The following is a 20,464-nucleotide window of genomic DNA, read 5'->3' on the forward strand; positions in this document are numbered from 1 at the left end:
ACAACTGATAATTCATTTCTAATAATCTATACTTAGACTCTGTTTTGCATCAAGTTATGATTTTAAAATACAAAATACAAACAAATGACGAACTGAAACATTAATAAGAAGCCACTGAAACATGAAAGTTATGTTCCTGCTGTAACTTAAATTGCTCATTAAAGAATATTAAGAAATTGAAAATTACATTTGCATTTTCAATTATGAAATAAAATGAATTGAAAACAAATTTTCAGCATACAAAAGAACTTACAGGAAGCTCAAGTTCTATAGATCAAACTTGGGAACTTTAAATTTGGCCACATAGGAATTTATTTCTGAACTATATATGACTCATTAGCTGTTTGTAAATCCAGTTGTATTAACTCTTCATTGCTCAAGTGAAGCAAAACTAAGCCAATCTGATCTTTTGGTAATATTCAGTTTGTCATTTACAGTCTAACATTAAGCATGTGCTACACTGTAAATGACAAACTGAATATTACCAAAAGATCAGATTGGCTTAGTTTTGCTTCATATGTTACTCTCTAATCTACCTGGTCCATCCTGTAACAAAATATGACAGAAAAAAAAAAAAAAAAAAAAAAAAAAATCAAACAGGAATCTTCAAATATAACTGATAACCAGGTCAAACACCCTTTGTAATTCATATTTGGAGATTGTATATTCAGAGCTGGATATCCAAACAGCTTCCTCTCAGGTCATTCACTGTGTGTGTGAAGCTTCCTCCCACTGAGATTCTCCAATGCTGGAGTGCCTTATGACTGGTCTGATGCTTATTCTCTTTTTCCAATACACCAATGACCTTACCTCACTGATAAGGTGATTTGTGTATTTGTGTGCACAAACAACCCAAGGTTAAAGATCTTCTACTAATGCCTTAAATGATGATCTCCATACTAAGAAAATGGAGAAGAATAATCTGGTCACTTTCAATGCTACCTTAAAGAAGCAAAATGAAGTCTTGCCTTTTTTCTTAAAGAAAGGATCTCAACTGAACTTATGGTCAAACAAACAAACAAATACCAGACATGAATCAGCTCTTTCCTCTTAGACTGACATCTAGTTCTAAGAAAAAAGGCAAGACTTCATTTTGTCAGAAGTAACATTACATAATACTCATAACAAAAACTTTAATGAAAGTACAAATATTTCATACTGAAACTAACAGTACATCAAAACGCATGCAAAGACTTGTGTTCGTTGTACATGTTAATTTATTTATTTTTAATGATATTAAGGAGAACACAGACTTATAAGAAAATAATTGCTATTTATTAACTTATTTGCTGATATTTCACTGGCATTATATCCAGCATCGTCATAGCACAAAAACAGCTTGTTATAGTATGCAAAACAACTATCTGGTATAACAATGGGACTAGTTTAAATAATTGCAATGGACAACACACAGACTAAAGTCCTCATTACATGCCATCTATGTTGGAAAAAAAAAAAAAAAAGAGAGAGAAAGTGAGAAAGCAGGTATTAATTAGGTCTTAAATTAACTCCAAATTTTTGGTAAATTTATACAGCCATAGAACTATTTATACAACCACAGAAGACAGTTTTGCTGTAGTCTGTGGGTGTAGACAGTGGGAGGAGGGGTTATGGGAAGCATTTAGTATACTGTTACCACACAAGACTATAGCAAAATTGTCATCATCCCCTACATTCAAGGCACATCTGAAAAGATATCTAGAGTGCTTAATAAACATCAGCTATACACCATATTTAAACCTTATGTCAAATTGGCAGCTCTCATCTGTTCATCCAAGGACAGAATGTCTTCTTTATCATGTCCAGTATGTTTCAAGGCTTCCGTTGATTCCAAGGACAATCTCTCTGACTTATAATTACTTCTGTGTGGCACTTGTGTTTTTTTCCAATTTATCCTGTGTGCATCAGACTTACCATGGACAGACAGGAAGAACTGTGGACGTCTGCCCCAGTAAACATAAAAATACATCCAGCACTGTCGTCATGGCAAGTTGGGTCTAGCAGATTATGCATTAGATACTCCTGTGCACAGGATCAATTGGAAAAAAAAACTAAAGTACTACACAGAAGTAATTATAAGTCAGAGAGATTGTTCTTGTAATCAACGGAAGCCTTGAAACATACTGCAAACCTCAACAAGTATAGCTGTATAAATTTACCAAAAATTTGGGAGACAGTCATCTTAAGACCTAATTAATACCTGCTTTCTCTCTCTTTTTTTTTCTTCCTCAACATAGATGGCACCTAATTATAACTTTAGTTTTCATGTTGCCCATTGCAACTGTTTAAACTAGTCCCACTGTTATACCAGATTGTTGTTTCGCACAACGTAGCAAACTGTTTTTGTGCTCTGAAGATGCTGGATATAATACCAGTGAAATATCAGCAGTAGATGGCGCTGGTGTAGTTGCAGTCAATTGGTGGATTGTGAGTGGTGGAAGCAGAGTTGTAGAGTAGATGCCCTCCCTCGACGAGTCTTTGGACTCCCTGGAGGTGACTAATAATAATAATAATAAATAAGTTAATAAATAGTAATTGTTTTCTTATGAGTCTGTGTTCTCATCAATACCGTTAAAAATAAATTAACAGAACAGTAGATCAATGTGTGAAAACAAGTGAATAAAAGAACAGGAATACAAAGTACATAAAACAATCAGTTTACTAATTAAAAACTGTTGACACATGCTAGAAATTAATATTAAAAATAAGTCATTAAATTCTAACACACAGCAAACTATTTTTGATTGCTAAATGGATTGTATGCAGCTTGTATTCCTATTCTTTGATTTGCTTGTTGTTTCAACACTGTGAGAGAGAGAGAGGATGTGCTGTTATTTTCAGTACAAAAAATTGTACTGAAATTTTCACTCTCATTCAAGTTTATTACTGTGGTTATGTAATTTTTTTTTGTTGTATTTAGCTCATCTATCCTGATGTGAACATCACATCAATAGCTTCCTGAGTTTGTAAAAATCTAGACACTCTTTTTTTTGTTAGGGATGCTAATTTTTCTGCCCATTCTCTGAATACTATTTTTTTTTTAGATCTCTGGGGTGGTGCAACTTAAATATCCCTAAAAATTCATGCAGTTCCAGAAGACAATTTAGCTGATAAGTGATTACTCTTGCAGACATTTAGTTTCAGATTTTTTTCCTACAGGTGCTTCCATGAACACTGCTCCACAAAACTGGGATCAATCATTCATCCACTTAGAACTGGATTGCATTAAAACAAAGCAGTTGCTCAGCATCCCTTACAGTCCAACTGCATCAAACCTGCTTCTTCTCTTTCATTCCATCTGTCTTTGCCCTCTAGGACAGCCTTAATGGTGATGAATTTCCCCCTACCTCTTATGTCATATCAAATAGGTTACTTCTTTAAGGAAAGAAACGTTGCCTACATCCTACAGAAAAAATCTCTAGGGCAATATTTCTACTCATCATACAAGAGATTGACAAAAAAACAAACACATGATGCAAAGTAGGAGAGTTGGATATAATTGAAATCTTATAACAATAAAAAGGCATTTATATATGAAAATAATGTTTAAAAAAAAAAAAAAAAAAAAAAAAAAATGGCTGCTTACGCATTACAGTAAGGTACTTTGTTATATCCCTTGTATGTCTTCATATTCAAAGTCATACCACATTCTTGACATTTGAAACACTGTTTATGCCAGATCTAAAGAATATTTTGAGAAAAAAAAGAAAAAAAATAACATTTGAATATAAGAGAACAGCAACTGTTTCACTTTTGTAAATATAAACTAAGAGAAACTATGTATTCTTTATTAACAGCAATTCTCAACTGAAATATTTCCATAAGTCAAATATTCTGATTTCACTAAAATCTTAGTAGAGCAGACCCCACTTTATCATCTCCCATTTTTAAAAATAAAAATGCCAAAAATTTTATCATTTGTAAGATGCCATCGCTCAAAGCTATATAAAGAAGGCATGGGTGGTGGTGGGGGGGAGGCATGGAAAACGGTGTTAGTTGGAATGCACTTCCTGAGAGCATGGGAAATACAGAGACAGTGAATACATTTAAGGCTTGATATGATGATTGTGCGAGCACACACAAAAGCAACAAAGGGGCTTCCCATGATGAGTCTGAATTCCATGAAGGTCTGATGATCATAAAGCAACTTAAAAATTGTGTCACCGAGTAGCTACATCGGAGTCACCATACAAGTGCAGAGAGAAGTGATTTATTTGAGAATGCAGAATCCTTAAAGAGGAAGAAAGCACTTCTGGAGAGAAGAATGAAATTTTTAGCCTTCGGGTATCTGGAAGACAGTCCATCTTAAGACCTAATTAATACTTGTTTTCTCTCTCTCTCTCTCTTTTTTTTTCCCCAATATAGATGGCACCTAATTATGACTTGTTTCAAGTTTCAGTCGTGTCATTCTAAAATAAACATCACCTTAAAGAATATACAACTTTACATTAGAGTTCAAACTATTTCCAGGAACACAACCTCAATTCATGAGAATAAACCTATGGGAAATTAGGGTTCATATTATGGCAGCTCACTGGAATTTCCCAGAAACTAATTAGGTCGTAAAAGCAAGAGCCTACTGTGGTTACATCCTTATCTATTAATATTAAGTAAATAATTATGCTATTTCGCAAGACTGATTTTTTGCAGATGAAATGATTTTCAACACTACCTCCATACTAAAAAAAAAAACAGCACTATTATGGTGGCGGCATCAAAATTATTTTCCACACTACTTCTCATTCTTGGCCTTTAGTGATATGATTAAAAATGTATTGAGAGTATGATGACCTATCAGTTTTGTGTTAAGAAATACCAAGCTGGTCTAAGGCTACATTGACTATTATTCATATGAAGACTATCAGTTCTGCTTAAAATCTCACAAAGACAGATTATGATCACCTATGGTAAGATAACTCATTACCACTGTTTGCATGAAGTATCTTCACAACTGGGCTAGTAATACATAGAGAGTAATGACTTCACATCAGTTGCCTTAATATCCTATTATGCAAAGCACACATTTTTAGAGGTGTACATAATACTATGCATTATAGGAATGACCAATATCCAGACTGGTTTTAACCTTTGATTTTTCATCAGTAGGAGCCAGACACAGAAAAAGATACCAAGGTCATGAGTCAAGTGGATATTAGATCCAGCATTAATTCAATGCCGAATGTAGAAACTATGAAAGTTTCTATAGGTAAGTTGATCAGAGAGTTTAGGGGCATACACTCTCCAGCATTAATGAGTATGGACTATTTAGAGGACATACACACTGCCCAAGCGTCTTATATTCATCTTTTATTAGTCCATTCTGATAAGGTTTCACTGACCTGACAGCTGTTTCTAACTGGTTGGTTCTTTTACCTTACCAAACTTTCATAGTTTCTACATTCTATATATAAAACTAGTCAAAAGAAGTTGGATGTCACGCCTTAAAATATTCAGGATCACAGATATGTCGAAAGCTTTTTCACTTAGTTATACTATAAATTAAAAGATGCCAAGAAATTATATTCTTTGTTTAATCCTTTATCCAAGTATATCCAACAGTATTTTAATAACAAGATGCAACACCTTTTGATTACTTATATATGTGAAATATGACTTCTGCATTACCTCAACCTTGGTATCTCTTCTGGGTCTGGCTCCCACTGATAAGACCTCAATAAAGGTTTAAAACAGTCTGGCTAGTGGTCACTCCTATAATGCATAGTATTATGCACATCTGTAAAGATGTGTGCTTTGCATTATGGGATACTAAGGCAACTGATCTATGTAGGAGTAGCCCAGTTGTGAAAATACTTCACACACAAACACTGTTTGCTTGCAAATGGATGAAGGATTAAAAACCAAAAATATAATTTCTTGGCATTTTTAATTCATAGTATAACCAAGTGAAAAAAAACTTGCAAAATGTATAGTGAAAATACTCCAGAACAAAAACAAATCTAATGACGAGTCTTCGGATTCCATGAAGCCACACACATTAAGAATAAAAGATGAGAATTCATACAAATATCTAGGACAAATCATTACAAAACAACCATAAACTTGATAATGAATTTCAGCTAGAATAACAATAGGATGTAATCATTATAGAGATATATTTAAAAGCAATTTATCAAAATGCCTACAAATGGACCGTCTACAACCAACCAGTGTGCGCTCCCCACAATAATCTACGGTAGTGAAACCTAGAGTGACATCTACAGAAACCGAAAACAAAGAAACATGGAAAGAGCCACTTTGGGAATAACCCGGTTAGATAAAAGAGCGATACTTACATAAGGGAGCAAACAAAAAGGTAATGAACAATAGTAATAAAACAAATGGCAAACCCTGTAAAGCACAAATCATCACAACCTCTAGAACTGCATCTACTAACTTAAAATTCATTCTTCAAAAAATTCATTCATCAATTGGGTTTGGGTAATATCATCGACTTCAACACTAGCAAAACACAGCTCTGCATTTTTTCCTAAAAAAAAAAAGAACCCTGTTCTTTTCAAATCTTACCCTTGACAACACTCAAATATCTATTCAAGACGAGAGATTCATCTTCTCAGACTAACTAACCTCAAATCTCTCTTGGCACAAACAAATCACAAATATTGCCTCTTCTGCATCCAAAAAAAGGCTCTCTTTAGCTCAAGGCATTACTTTACCTCTCACAAATCATCCAACCACTGAATACTGCTCTCATATCTGAGATGGTGTCTAAGAACTTCTTAAAAATACTGAATTCTATACAGAAAAGAACAGTTAGATTAATTGACGATCCCGCTCTCTCACTAATATACTCCACTCACTTTTGCACAAGCATTCAGTATCTTCCATAAATACCTTTATGGCTGGTGTTCATCATTACCATCAATAAATCCCCATCCTCTTGCAAATCCATCCAAATGCATGTAGCAGTTAACCAATACCCTCTCACAGCTCAATTTCAAACCTACAGAATAAATTTCTCCTCTGCTTCGTTTATCCCTTCCACTGGTGCCTTCTGGAACAGTCTTCCACCATGTGTTTTCCAAGGAATACACAACCGCAGCTTTCAACTCAGATGTGACTATGTTCCTTATTGCCCATCCACGGCAATAGCATACTATAGGTACAGGTTCACAAACTTCTTGTGAATGGGTTCTCCATTGAAAACACTGAGCAGGACATGTGATGAGAACATCTGACAACAGACGGACAAAGAAAACAACAGAATTTACACCAAGAACAAGTTACCGGAAACCGGTAGACCAGTTGTAAGATGGAATGCTGAGATAAGATGTTACAGACATTTATGGTGAAGAATTGCACAAGATCAGCCAAAATGGAAGAAGCATGGGGAGGTTTCATGCAGCAGTGGACTGAAGAAAGCTGTTGATGATGCATATTTTTCATTTATTCCCAATGGAAAGAGCTGACCCTAGAGGAAGTGCAAAACAAGGGCAACTCATAGCAAAGGTAGAGTATGCTACACACCTCAACACCTTCCAATCAGTTTAATATCTTGAGGACAATGGGGATATAAGATATTAAACTGATAAAAAAAGGAAAGATACTATACTTTTCATTTCTTGGCTAAGATAAAGAGTATAGTGTGTTCTTATCAAAAACCAGCAACTTATTGATCCAACACACAAGATAAAGTGATTTTTGGAAAGTGGAGAAGTGATTGGTGCTTATTCCACCTTTGCTGCAAGTTGCTTGATATGTATAACCTCGTTCACTTGCCTCTGCTAACTTACCAGTGGCAATGGATTTCTGGATCCCTGGTTATGGATACAATGGGGAGAAAAAAAAAAAAAAAAAACAGTAGTAATGAATCTAGTAACTTCATGGAAACATTAAAATAATAATAAAAACAGTTTATCAAAAATAGCTCAGGCATCTTTTTCACAAAGAAGAAAGATGCATTTATATGAATATTTATAAGACATATGTAGAGTTCAACGAAAAATTAGCTAAGTAGGTCAAAAACAGGTCTTCCAAGTTTTTATTTCGTAAAGGCTTGCTATCACTTTAATACTCATAATATACCAAACTGTTTTTAATAGAGATAACATATAGAAACTATCTAATGTAATAGAAAAAAAAATGACTTATTTCAATTTATTCATCAATGTCTGTTTAAACAATGCCATTAAACCTAAGGATTACTAGTGATAAAAATTTAAGTAAGCATACACAAAAAATTTGTGTATGCTGTTTATGGATTAAAAACCAAAAACCTAATAGTGAGGGAACTTTGCAAAACATGCCATATCAAAACAGGTGAATGCTGTACTTCAAAGTCAAGGTGGACTAGAGCAGCGCTTCCCAAACTGTAGGCTGCAGCCCCCTTCGGGACCACAGGTTTTGTTGAGAGGGGCCACGAAATAATGAAAACAAATTTAAAATATTTTAAGACTAAGTAGATTTTTTTTTTTTTATCTTAAAAGAAACTTATTTAATTTTTATTTATTATTTCTTTTTTTGTTATTTTTTATATTTTAATGACAAAAAATCACACATTGGTGTAGGTTCACAAATTTTGCTTCCTGCATATTTCAGTGCTTAATGAATATTAGTAAATATATGCTGATTCATATAAGTTTCATTTCAAAGCAGAAATCTAAGAATTGCAGTTTCAAATATTTCACCTGATATTGGTGTAGCAGTATTGAAACACATCCATCACATTAAATTGTTATTGAACTTGTTTTATGTTTCATGTGCTTGTACTGCAAATGTACAATAACAATATATCCATCTATATAAAAATATGAGATAATGCCCCATGTCAAATGTGTATGTAAGATGCTAAAAATGTAATAGCGGATATTGCAAAAATGAAATGCAGATGTGTATATTTTGTATTGAATATAAATGCAATAAATATTATAATAATATGTCTATATTACGATTTTTTTCCGAGGGAAGCCGTGAAATATTTTAATTTTTCCAAAGGGGGGCTGTGGCATCCAGAAGTTTGGGAAGCACTAGACTAGAGGACACTCTACAGAGTATAAAACCAAGCTTAATCAGCTTGAAGGAGGCAATGTTAAAGTAGGGTAATATAAGAAAGGTGAGCAAATCAGCATAAGCTGAAAAGTGAACACAAGGGACAAAAATTTTGCATGGCATGTGGTAGAAATTCACTGTCAATAACTGCACAAAAAGAGTTGATTGCGCATGAATTTTATACTGTCTGTGGTATGACAAAGCACGTAAGTTCAAACAGGCTTTCCGTGATGATCGACTCTATGGAGGCGCAAGAAAGATCACGAATAGGTCAAGAGAAAAAGAAATTCTAAATAATTCCCCCATTAAATGGATAGAAAAAGAAAAAAAAAAATAGAGAGAATACATTTCCATAATAATTTTTCTGATTATGGAAGAAATAATCAATGATTAAGAATAAACTGGTAATTAACTTAAGGAATTTACAACACATAAAATGGATATTAATTAAAGGAAACTTTAATGGATACCTTCAATATTTCGGCAACTTCACGTTGTCATCTTCAGGAAGGTACAAATATGGTATGTGCACGCAGGCACTAACAAAACCAAATGAGGAAGAAGGCAAGAAACTAATATTGTTCCTAGAGTCCTAATGTGACGTTGCCGAAATATTGAAGGTATTCATTAAAGTTTCCTTTAATTAATATCCGTTTTATGCGTTGTAAATTCCTTAAGTTAATTATCAGTTACGTATGACCAACATATAAGCCTTGCTACAAGAAGAATTAAGAATAAAAATGATACCAGTGATCATTTTGCCAGGATATAAACAGACACAGACCGCATCTTATATTTTACTACGATGCATTTAATTTTTTACATTTCACAAGTGGGTTGCTGTCCCTACACACTGATGCAACCTGCTTTAGATGGGCATTTAACACAAAAAGCTGAAACCTAAACAACTTGCACCATCTTGCTACAACAACAGCAAGAATAGATGGAATATTAACACATGGGGATGTGAGAAAAACATCATAAGAGTAACATCTGAATTTTAAATCTTACCTTAAACAAAGAAAATGGCAGTTTTCAAACAAGATCAAACAATGACAAAGATCAAACTATTAATGATACAGACTTTTTAAAACTGGGTCGATGTCGTGAGCACAACATCGCATGCATAGCAAAATATGAAAGATGTACTTGTGAAGAGACTGAACAGAACACAAGAGAAGGTATGGATTTGTAAAAAATGCAATATTTTGTTACGAGTTATCAGCATATATGAAACAGTTACCATATATGTCAGTGCAAAAGACTGGGTGAATGAATAATGGAAAGAAAGTGAATGAGACTGAGAGAGTGAAAGAATGTATGAATGAAGAAATGAAAGTAAGTGATATAGAAACAAAAGGAACTAAGAATGAGAAAGAAGAAAGTTATGGCAGAATGCGAGGGAGTGAGACTACAGAAACGACAAAGTGAAATTGCTGGAGTGCAAGATTTGAAATGAAGAATATGAGAAGAGTTTAGGTAAACAGAAACCAAAAAATATATAAGGACAGAATGAAGAAAAATAGAGAAAAAAGAGGCGATACATGACTTGAGAAGAGCAATATGAAGATTCCATTATTAGAGGATGAGTCTCAATAGACTGCAGTATGCTGGCTGCTCTTCTGAGCGTAACACCCAGACTATGATGTCCAACACCTTGCTAACATCAGGTCAGAGCTGCCGCAGATTCAGCCAGCCAAACTTGCACCTTTCTCTGAAAATTTGTTAAACTGCCCAGCACATGATCTTTCTTAACCTAGCTTATTCTACACAAACATCCAACTTAATCTACCTTATTTCTATGATCCCAAACTAGCCCTAATTAGGATCACATGTGCAACATATCACTGGTAGAATCCCTCATTGTAGTGGATCATACAATGAAGTACACAATCATTAGAAGTTTAATTTCTATGATTATGTGGATATTTATTTATACATTTGGCTAAGAAGAATACATGCATATGCTACCACTCACACACACAAAAAAAAAAAAAAAAAAAAAAAAAAAGGACGTACAAGACAATAAAATGCATAAAAAGATGTATAAAAGAATACAATAGTGTGAAGGTGACACTGTAGTCATACATATAAAAATATACAAATAAGCATAAATTTAAAATCGAATGTCTACGTTCAACAGCATCTGTAGAAACTGTTATAGTCAGTTACAGGTCCCGTGTAGGCTCTGTGAGGACAGTCAAACATGATATGTTGTATGATTTGGTTATCCTCACCACAGTCACCAGATGAGTTTGGTCTTATTTCCCAAGTAAATTCTGCACCTACCATGGCTGGTGCGAACCCTATTTAGGGATAACCTATTTCCAGGAACACAACCTCAATTCATGAGAATAAACCTATGGAACCATATTTTTCAAGGTAAGTAGAATCCTGATTGAGGACTATTTGGGTTAAAGACTGCCAGATTACTGGGGCTTGGGCAATCCATTCCATCTGCCCTGCTATTGTTGCATCATAGCCCTAAGCCTCAGTGACAAGTCGTTGTGCCATTATAATAAGTTGGGTGTCTTGATTTAAGCCTCTGTGATATAAAGCTGTCAATATCAGAGTGCAGGAAGCAGCAGATTCTGGTAAATTTTGTTATATTTGCAAATCAGGATATCTTGGCATTGTAATTGTGGCAGTTGTATGTGGCTCAGTTTCTAGTAGCCAATATGATGAAGTAGTCTTTATTGTTCTAGAAATGATACATATTGTCTGATTCAGGATGGTGCACTGTTCAGCCAGATAGCCGAGCAGTATTCAGCAGTTGAGTAAACAAGGTCCAGACAGATGTCCTTAATGTGGGAGCACAAGTCCCCAGATTATAACAGAAAGTTAATGCAGTATGTTATTTTTAGTCTCGAGCTTGGCAGCAATATTGGAGAAACGTCTATTAAAGGAAAGTGTTCTGTCTAGGGCTATGCCCATATACTTTGGATTAAAACTGTGCTGTAGTATGTTCCCATTTAGTGGAACTCTTAAGATGTCACATGCCATGCTTTTTCAAACAGATGCATGTTTCAATCTTGGTAGCGCTTGGAATAAGATGCCACTTTTCGAAGTGATTTAGCATCTCTACATCACTAGTTAGTATGTGCTCTTTTCAACAGAAGTTCTGGTGTTGGGATACGATGCATAGATCATCAGCAAATGCAAATTTTCTGGAAGCTGTCCTTGGAAGGTCAGAAATATATAAACTGAATGGAAGAGGGGGGCCAGAACTGACCCTTGTGAGAGTCCATTATTAAGTGTTCTTGGCTTGCTCATACCATCATCTATAACTACCTGTATTGTTCTATTAGACAGACTGCTTTAATCAGATGGGTCTTTTTTTTTACATTTCAGTATTTTAAGGAGCTTGTATATCAATCAAGCCATTCCTCCATGCGGTTCTATATGCGACCATCAAGTCTATAAAGACTACACCAGTTTTGAGGCATTTTTCAAAAAACAGATTCTATATGAATTATACATATTTGGTCGTTTTATAATAGAAATAAAATTTTATTAATACAGACCAGTTTACAATAAAAAAACATTAAAATAAAAAATTAAAATAAAAAAATATCAAATAGCAAGAATACTAAGAGCCCATAACATCAGAGTGGTCTTCAAACCAACCACCAACATCAGACAAGTTTTAGGATCCCCCAAAAGATAAAGTGCTGTTCTACAAATATTCAGGAGTATATTACATTCCCTGTTCCTGTGGTCTTGCCTACATCGGACAAACTTCATGAAGTTTAGAAATCAGACAAAAAGAACATGTTAGTGATGTAAACCACAACAGAAGCATCTCTTCCAGCTTAGCACATCATTTCTGTACGTCTAACCACACGATAGATTGGCAAAACAGCTCCATGCCATATCTCGATGATGACCACAGGCATCGTTTATTTAAGGAAGCCACAATAGTGTCAATAACCGGCGGAAACCTCAACAGAAATCAGGGTGTAATTCTAAACAGTTCATGGAAAAACTTGATCCTCTCTCTCGATCAATCTGAACTACAGCTAGCCAGTAATCACATTACACGTCTACAATGCATGCGTGATAATGAATAAGAACAATAAGTCCTTTCTGTCACGCAAAACGTGTAACCACAGCTACTAGTTGGTTTACAACGTTTTTTTATGTTCCTTTCAATTTGCATTTACTAGTTGTCATATCTCCGTAAACACCTTGAAAAAGCAAGACAGTTTGCTGGCGAAACTGGTAGATTTTAATATAATTTTTTTTTTGTAAACCGGTCTGTAATAATAAAATTGTATTTCTAGATTCTATATGAGTCGTTAAGGTCAAAACTTGATCTCCGTTGTGCTCGGTTGTGCCCAGCCTGAATCCAGCCTGTTCGTGAGGGAGAGTGTCAATAATAATAGTACTAATTCTATCATAAATGAGTCTTTCTAATAGACTAAGACAGACATCGAGCAGTACTATATGTCTAAGCTTTCAGGTTTCAGGATGGCTAGAATCTTCAATTTTTTAAATTTTGCTGGTAATCTGCCACTCTATAGAATATTAGAGAAGAATTTTGTCAGCCATGCTGTTGTATTTGGTCCAGAGTTTTTTAAAAATTCAGGGTGAATATTATCATATCCAGGTGCTTTATCAGTTTTCACTCTCTGGAGTGCAGCAAGAAGTTCTTTGGTGAATGGATTCGATAGATCGGTTGCTTCAGAACAACCTTCTTTAAGTCTGGTCAATTCCTTCCTAATTATTTTGGTGTGGGTTTTTTCTGATCTAGTTCTGGAAAGATTCACTGCAATTGGCAATACAGTTTGCACTAATAGCACCTTTCGCTTGGGGACAATGGGAATATCACCCAACTTTTTAAGGAGGCTCCATGCCTTCCTGCTTGAATGTTTCAAGTTCAGCTTTTTGATGGTGTCAATCCATTTGTTCTTTCTAGCCTCATTTAAGCTGTCAATAAGATCATCTGTGACAGCTACATACCTGCTATTCAGAAAGTCGTTATTAAGTGCTTTGCTAGTTTCGCTCCAGCCAGGTATGTATTCTTTTCTAGCACCCCTAGGGAATGTGTTTTTTGGCTGTAGAAATTACTATTTTCACAAATCTTCAGTAGTTACAAGGTTGTGGTAGAATCTGGTGCACATTTTTATCTAGATCTGATGAAAAGCAGTTCTAGTTTTTGTCTTGGCAAATTGCAACTCTAGCTCACCTCTACATGGTGCATACAGGGTAATGCTAAAAAGCTAGAACGACTTGGCCATCCAGACAATCTTAAGATCTCCTGGATTAGTGTACATGAATATGCAAACAGTTTATCAGGTTACAATGACAGAAACCAGGACTCATCCAGTCAAACCAGAAGTGCCCTAAGATTCAGTCCCTAGGACAACTGCTCAGAGTCTGCTAGCTGAATATAGGAATATATCAGTAAGGCTAAGAGTGAATGTCTTACTAGACTTCTTAATGACAACAGGTTTTCAATCTTATAGGAGCAACATACCATCAGATGTACAGGGTAGCCACCTATGCCCAAAATTTACTTACTAAGGTCCGTTTCATTTCTGCTAGTGACGTTTCGAGCATACGAACCATTATTATAGAAGTTCTATCTATCAGTGGTCCAAACAGGCACTCAAGCACTCACAACCTTTCCAAGTATTCTTGGACTTCGCAACCGTAACTCAAGGGTAAGGTGGTTAGCCCTATACCTCCTGGTGTGTCCTATGTCTGTAGATGCACGTGTTCACAGGATCGGTTTGCCTGTTCTGGGGGGGGGACAAAAAACAGGGTAAAGAAACCCCTACCTCCATATGAGACCAGCTAACTCACCTTTAGTCAAAAGAGGCCAGATAAAGGTTCCTCATGTCACTGACAGGAATCAAATCCAGGTCTTTCAAACCAAAGGGCTTTGTCTATATTGATTAAGCTACGGAGGCTATATCATAGAAGTTAATGACCCAAAAATAATATCTACAGGCTACCATCGATAAGCTGGCCTGATGACGTTTTGCCAGCCTTATTGTACCTTGTTTATATTGGAGATTTAACAGTCTGACGACTTAAATCCCCAATGAGGTTATAGAGAAACTGATGCAAATGGTGCCAAGCTAGCCCAGTGGGCAGAGAGCAAACAACATGCAGCTGATTTTCAATCCCAATGATAATTGCACTTTTAATTCTGCTAGATAGAACAGTGGCACCAATCCTGACTTATGTTTTGTTAAAATCAATCAAAGGAGCCTCCTAGTGAAGACCAGCCATCATGTTTTAGGAAGATTCCCACACAGTCAACACTGCCCCGTCTTTATTCAGGTGGGCACTCGAATCCCAATCATGGAAATTAACTAATGACACGTTGGAATTACATGCATACAAGGTATGATGAGAGCCTTTATGAACACTCTCACCTCAATTATAACAGCCATCAACAGCACTCTTAGTTCTGCCACATTTCTAGGAGCAGACCTGCTCCTTCAGACAGGAGCCAGACCTGCCCTTCAGACAGGAATTTTCAAACACAGGCTTAATTTGATCAGCAGCCACAGCTCCTTCCAACACCTAGAAAAGCATCCACCTCAATGAGAGTAATGTTCACTCCAGTCAATCACCCACAATCTTGACGTTCACTTAAACATTCACAACAATGCCCACAGGAATCACGTGGCAGCAACACCACTTCTCAATGGCCACTGCAATGCTTTGTTTTAATTAGACAGATTCCCCTGGTGTGTGTGTGTGTGCACGCGCGCGTGCGCGCACGCGTGCCAGTTCTACATTGGTAGTTGCTAACTGAAACTATTGTGCCAGACAGGCCATATGGCATTCCACAAGCTGAGGAATTCCATCACTGGCCATTTTTGCCCCATTCCAGTGCAGTGCCGTACCCACTTTGGACTCCCAGCTTGACCAGCCCAGTCCTAAGACCCAATCTTTGTCCCAAGGTTATGGATCCATCTTGCCAGCTTCACTTACCTACATTATTCATCAACTAGAGGCTGTTCACCTTGGAGACTTACTGCAAATATGGGTATGGCCTGACATGAAAATCACTCTCCTCTTGGATTTTCAAGGGATGATACTGTGTCTCCTGCAGTTTGGACACTGCAGTAGACAGTGTTTTATCTGCAGATGAACTAATTCCGGGGAGCCAAACCTTTACAAAGAAAAGACAACTTTCCGTAGGACTCCCGTCAACTCGCATATAAAGCACATACATTCAGAGAGTCAACGAGAGTCCGCAAAGTCTGCTTTCCAAGAGGGACAAAAGAGCAAGATAACTCATGCTTGATATAAGGAAATGAGCAAGAGAGTTAGTAGCAGTTGTGGGAACAAGCAATTTAGTTGGACATAAGTTGAGAATATAATGGGAAAGGCTGTCAGTGTGTTACCAAGGTATGAAAATAACACACTGAGACAGAGCAAGCAGGGAGAGTTATGTGTGGAGAACACAGTGCAGTTTGTCGATGTGTGTGGCATGTATTTGAGTTAAGAATGGATGTGTAGAAAAGGATAGACTACATATGAATGGCTTTGGAGTGAGCAAACTAGAGAGAAACTGTTACTAGAAGGAAATGCAATGAGTGATGCAGGCAAGAGATCAGAGGAAATATGAGGTGAAGTGAAAGAGAAGGAGAGTGGAACAGATTAGACGAAGTGCATGGTAATAGAAAAAGTAGAAGAGTGACAGATGAAGAGAGAATAGGAATGCAAGATTAACATGGTAATAGGGAGGACAGGAAGACACAGCACAAGGAGAGTGGATGTCGGAAGTAAATAGCAAATGTACACATGTGCAGGAATGAAGGAGGGGGGAGGGGTAGTTGAGAATGAGGAGATGTATGGGGCAGGAGCGATGAAGGTGATTGGGCAATGGCACGTGTGATAAGGAAATCATAACCAACAGGCGACTTGAGTAGGGCTGGTTATAGACCTAAAATTGAGCTGCTGTGTTTATTTACAAATGTCAGAGGCCTCAAGAAATAAGGGAGATGAAATTGTTTCACTGATTGCATTTATTTGTCCAAAAACTGTTGGAATAAATGAAATGGTTGAATGAAGATGATATCCTGATGGGAACAGAAATGGAAGGATAGAAAGGACAAGAAGAGAGGGGGAATGCTACTAATGGTAGCAGGAGAATTATGTTCACATAAGGTACACATGAAAGGAAATAGTGGCAATGGTTTTGAGGCAGAGGTTGACAAGAAGGAATGTTTAGTTCGAAGTTGCTATAAGCCAGGGAATGTAGAAGGTAGTGATGAAGAAATGTATACGCAACTTGGGTTAGTGAACAAGGGAAGGGCAGTCATTATGGATGATTTTAATTATGGCAGTATCAACTGGAATGAAGAGATAGCATTTGGGAATAAAGAAAATTAATTTCTTGAGAAAAGGAGGGAAAGCAATGATTGAGAGTTTTAGATCTGATCATTTCTTCGAAAGGACATAACGGTGAGTGGGGTTTCTCACTTCTCTCCAGATGGTGAGAGGGATAATGAAATGATCACCTGAGTTGTGGCTAGCGATATGAAGACTTCTGTGAGGAAAGGATATACATGGAATTACAAGTCTGGTAATTATGAGAAGCTCAAGAGAGCTTAAAAGCTTAAAGCTATAGTATGGAATAAGGAGTTGAGTGAGAAAGAAATAAATGTTGCTTAGGAACCGACAAAGATATACTTAACAGCATAAATAGCTGAATGTATTCTGAAGGTTAAAAAAAGACTGAATAAGGTAGATGTCGAATGGATAAATGAGGGGATCAAGCATAAAATCTGGGAAGAAGGCACTCTGAAAGAAACCCAAGTTGAATAATTGTAATAATCAGTTACACAAAGATTATAAAGAGCATGCTAGGAGGATGATTCAGTTGATAAAGATAGCAAAAAATGCAATACAATAAGAAATTTTAAAAAAATCAGGTCAAGAAAAACCCTATGGAGTTGTTTCAATATGTGGCAAGAATGATTATGGCAAGATGATGTTAATGGATGAAAGTGGTAGATTGGTAACTGCTGCAGAGGACATAGTTGAGATATTCAGTGAACAGTTCATTAGGGTGCTTCACTTTCAGTGTGAAATCAGGAAAAGTTCAAGTGTAGAGATTGAGAGGAGACTTACCAGTGAGCAAGCAAGAGGTATTAGAATTTAATTAAGCTAGATGCGAAAAAGGCAGCAGAGCCTGATGACATATCACCATCTGTCTTAAGGGGAATGTTCCAGGGAGTTAGTATCAGCCTTGGCTTATCTATTTAACAGTCTTGCAACAGCAGAGGTTACTGAAGAAGGAGTGAAAGAAAGGTAAAATTGTTTTGACATCACAAAGGTGATGTCAAAACAATTTTAAAAACATACAAATTAGAGGCCAATCTGTATATCCAGAGTCATAGTTAAGGTATTAGAGAGATTGGTGAGGGCTAGGATACAAAAGTGGGGCTGATAATAGTGGTATTCTCTATGCTTGTGGGTATCTGTTTCTTAAAAGGGAGGTAATGTTTTACCAACTTGTTTATGTACAATAACAAATTGACAAATGTACTGGACAAGGGTGATACATATACAATGGTATACTTAAGTTTTGCAAACATTTTTGATAGGCTGCGACACCACAAGTTGATAACTCAACTGGAACGAATAGGATTGGATGATAGAGTAGGCAATTGACTCTCGGATAGGTATCAAGTCATGTACCACAGTGCAGTATCCTAGAAGAGCAAAGTCCCTAATGACTTTCCTCTTGCAAATCCTCAGTGTGTTTTTTTGGGACTCTTCTTATTTAATTTATATATATATTAATAATACTGGGATGTGTTTAACTGATGACATACAACTGTTTGCAGATGATACAAAAAACAGGAATCAAGCAGATGCTGCCTTACACAAGGACTTGAACAGATTGTATGAGTGGGATAAAGCATGGAAATGTCAATTCAATATTGCACTTGGTAAAGAAATTTTGGAAGTTGAGAATCTGAAGTTCAGAAGAACTTCTGATCCTCATCTCGCATAACTTGTGTGGTCATCACATTAAATTATGGCAATGGTGCAGAGAATTTTAATGTGCAGATATAAAGACTTTATGGTTCCATTATAAGGTCTTGATCAGGCCCTAAAGAAGACTGACTAAAGTTTTAACTGGTCTTTGCAATGTGATATATGGAGACAAATTGAGGGAATGCAATTTGCAAAGCCTTGTGATAAAGAGAAGGGAAAGGATATGACTGAGGCATTTAAGTTGGTAAAGAATTGTTACCAGGTTAATGTGGATGAAATTTTTCATGGAAGGAGAACACTAGGGAAGATTCCTGGAAACTGTACAAAGAATGGGTTCTTTGCAGGATAATGAGTGGAATGCATTTCTAGATATTGTGGTGAATGAAGAAACACTGAATGAGCAGTGTATAATGAGAAAAATTATGTTACATTCATTACACATTTTGTTACATGAGAATAAGTGTGTGCTTCTAGTGACGAGTCAATCAGGTCTGGTGCTAACGTCCAGCACAGGCAGACAATTTTTTTATTACACACGGAAGGATCCACAACAAAAGAAAATTAAAATTTTCTGGTTGTTGTTGCAAAATTGCAGTTAAAAAGGTCTTAGAGAAATTTGAGATCTAAATTCAGATATGGATAGGAATATGATAATCAACAGAGCATGGTTTTTCTGTAAAGAAGGGCTTTCTATGAAGAATTTATTCAATTTTTAACAAAATAACATGAGTTGGATAGCATAAAATGATTACACCATGACAGGCCATCACAAATGGCTATTATATAAACTAAGACTATGGAATTTGCATTAACTATATTTATAGTTGAGCATTTCAAATTTTATATCTGTTTGCGAGTAGCTTCCCTATGTAGTATTATTCTGTTCTCTTTCAAGATCTTTGAAAGACAACATAAATGAAAATGCGTGTTCAGGAATTTATACTGTTGTTAAGCAGTATAAATTCCTGAACACACACACACACATTTTCAGTTATATAATCACTGCATATTTTGAAAGAATGTGCCAAGCAGTTGACATCTGCCTTGATGTTTGGTTAATATGCATTTTATATTGGGTCAAGTTCCAAAGGAGTGGAAAGAAGGAAGGCAAGATTATACTACTTCATAAAGGAGGTGACAGAATTCAAGCATCAAATTATGGGCCAATCTGTGTATCAGGTGTTGTGGTTAAAGTGTTGAAAAGGCTGTTCATCAGAATCTTGTTTACAATACTGGTTTTATCTTTGACAGACAGCACTGATTTGCTAAAAGGAGGTCATGTTTTAGTAATCTACCGTATTTGCCGGCATATAAGACGCACTTTTTTTCTTTGAAAACAGGTCTGAAAAACAGGGTGCATCTTATATGCCGATAATCAGTTTTTTATTATTTTCATTTCTTGAAATTTTCTCTGTTCCAAGTCATGTGATTTCTTTATTGCTTCTTTGCAGTGTGAGAGAGAGAGAGAATTCCAGTTATGTAGAGC

The 20,464-nt window shown here is 36.1% G+C and overlaps 1 protein-coding gene across 5 annotated transcripts in view; it reads right to left on the reverse strand.

The window, feature by feature from the left end:
• The window catches only part of Lasp (LIM and SH3 domain protein Lasp), a 287,808-nt gene that overhangs the window by 246,887 nt on the left and 20,457 nt on the right, over positions 1-20,464 (reverse strand). For all 5 annotated transcript variants that reach the window (XM_090405601.1, XM_090405599.1, XM_090405596.1 and 2 more), the window contains exon 2: positions 3,587-3,681. In XM_090405601.1, the coding sequence (XP_090261727.1) occupies positions 3,587-3,681 (95 nt within the window). The remainder of the gene's footprint in view (positions 1-3,586; positions 3,682-20,464) is intronic.

Source organism: Typopeltis vanoorti, chromosome 15 (assembly GCF_054136105.1).
Source record: "Typopeltis vanoorti isolate ZY-2024b chromosome 15, IOZ_Tvanoo_1.0, whole genome shotgun sequence".
NCBI classification, from domain to species: Eukaryota; Metazoa; Arthropoda; class Arachnida; order Uropygi; family Thelyphonidae; genus Typopeltis; species Typopeltis vanoorti.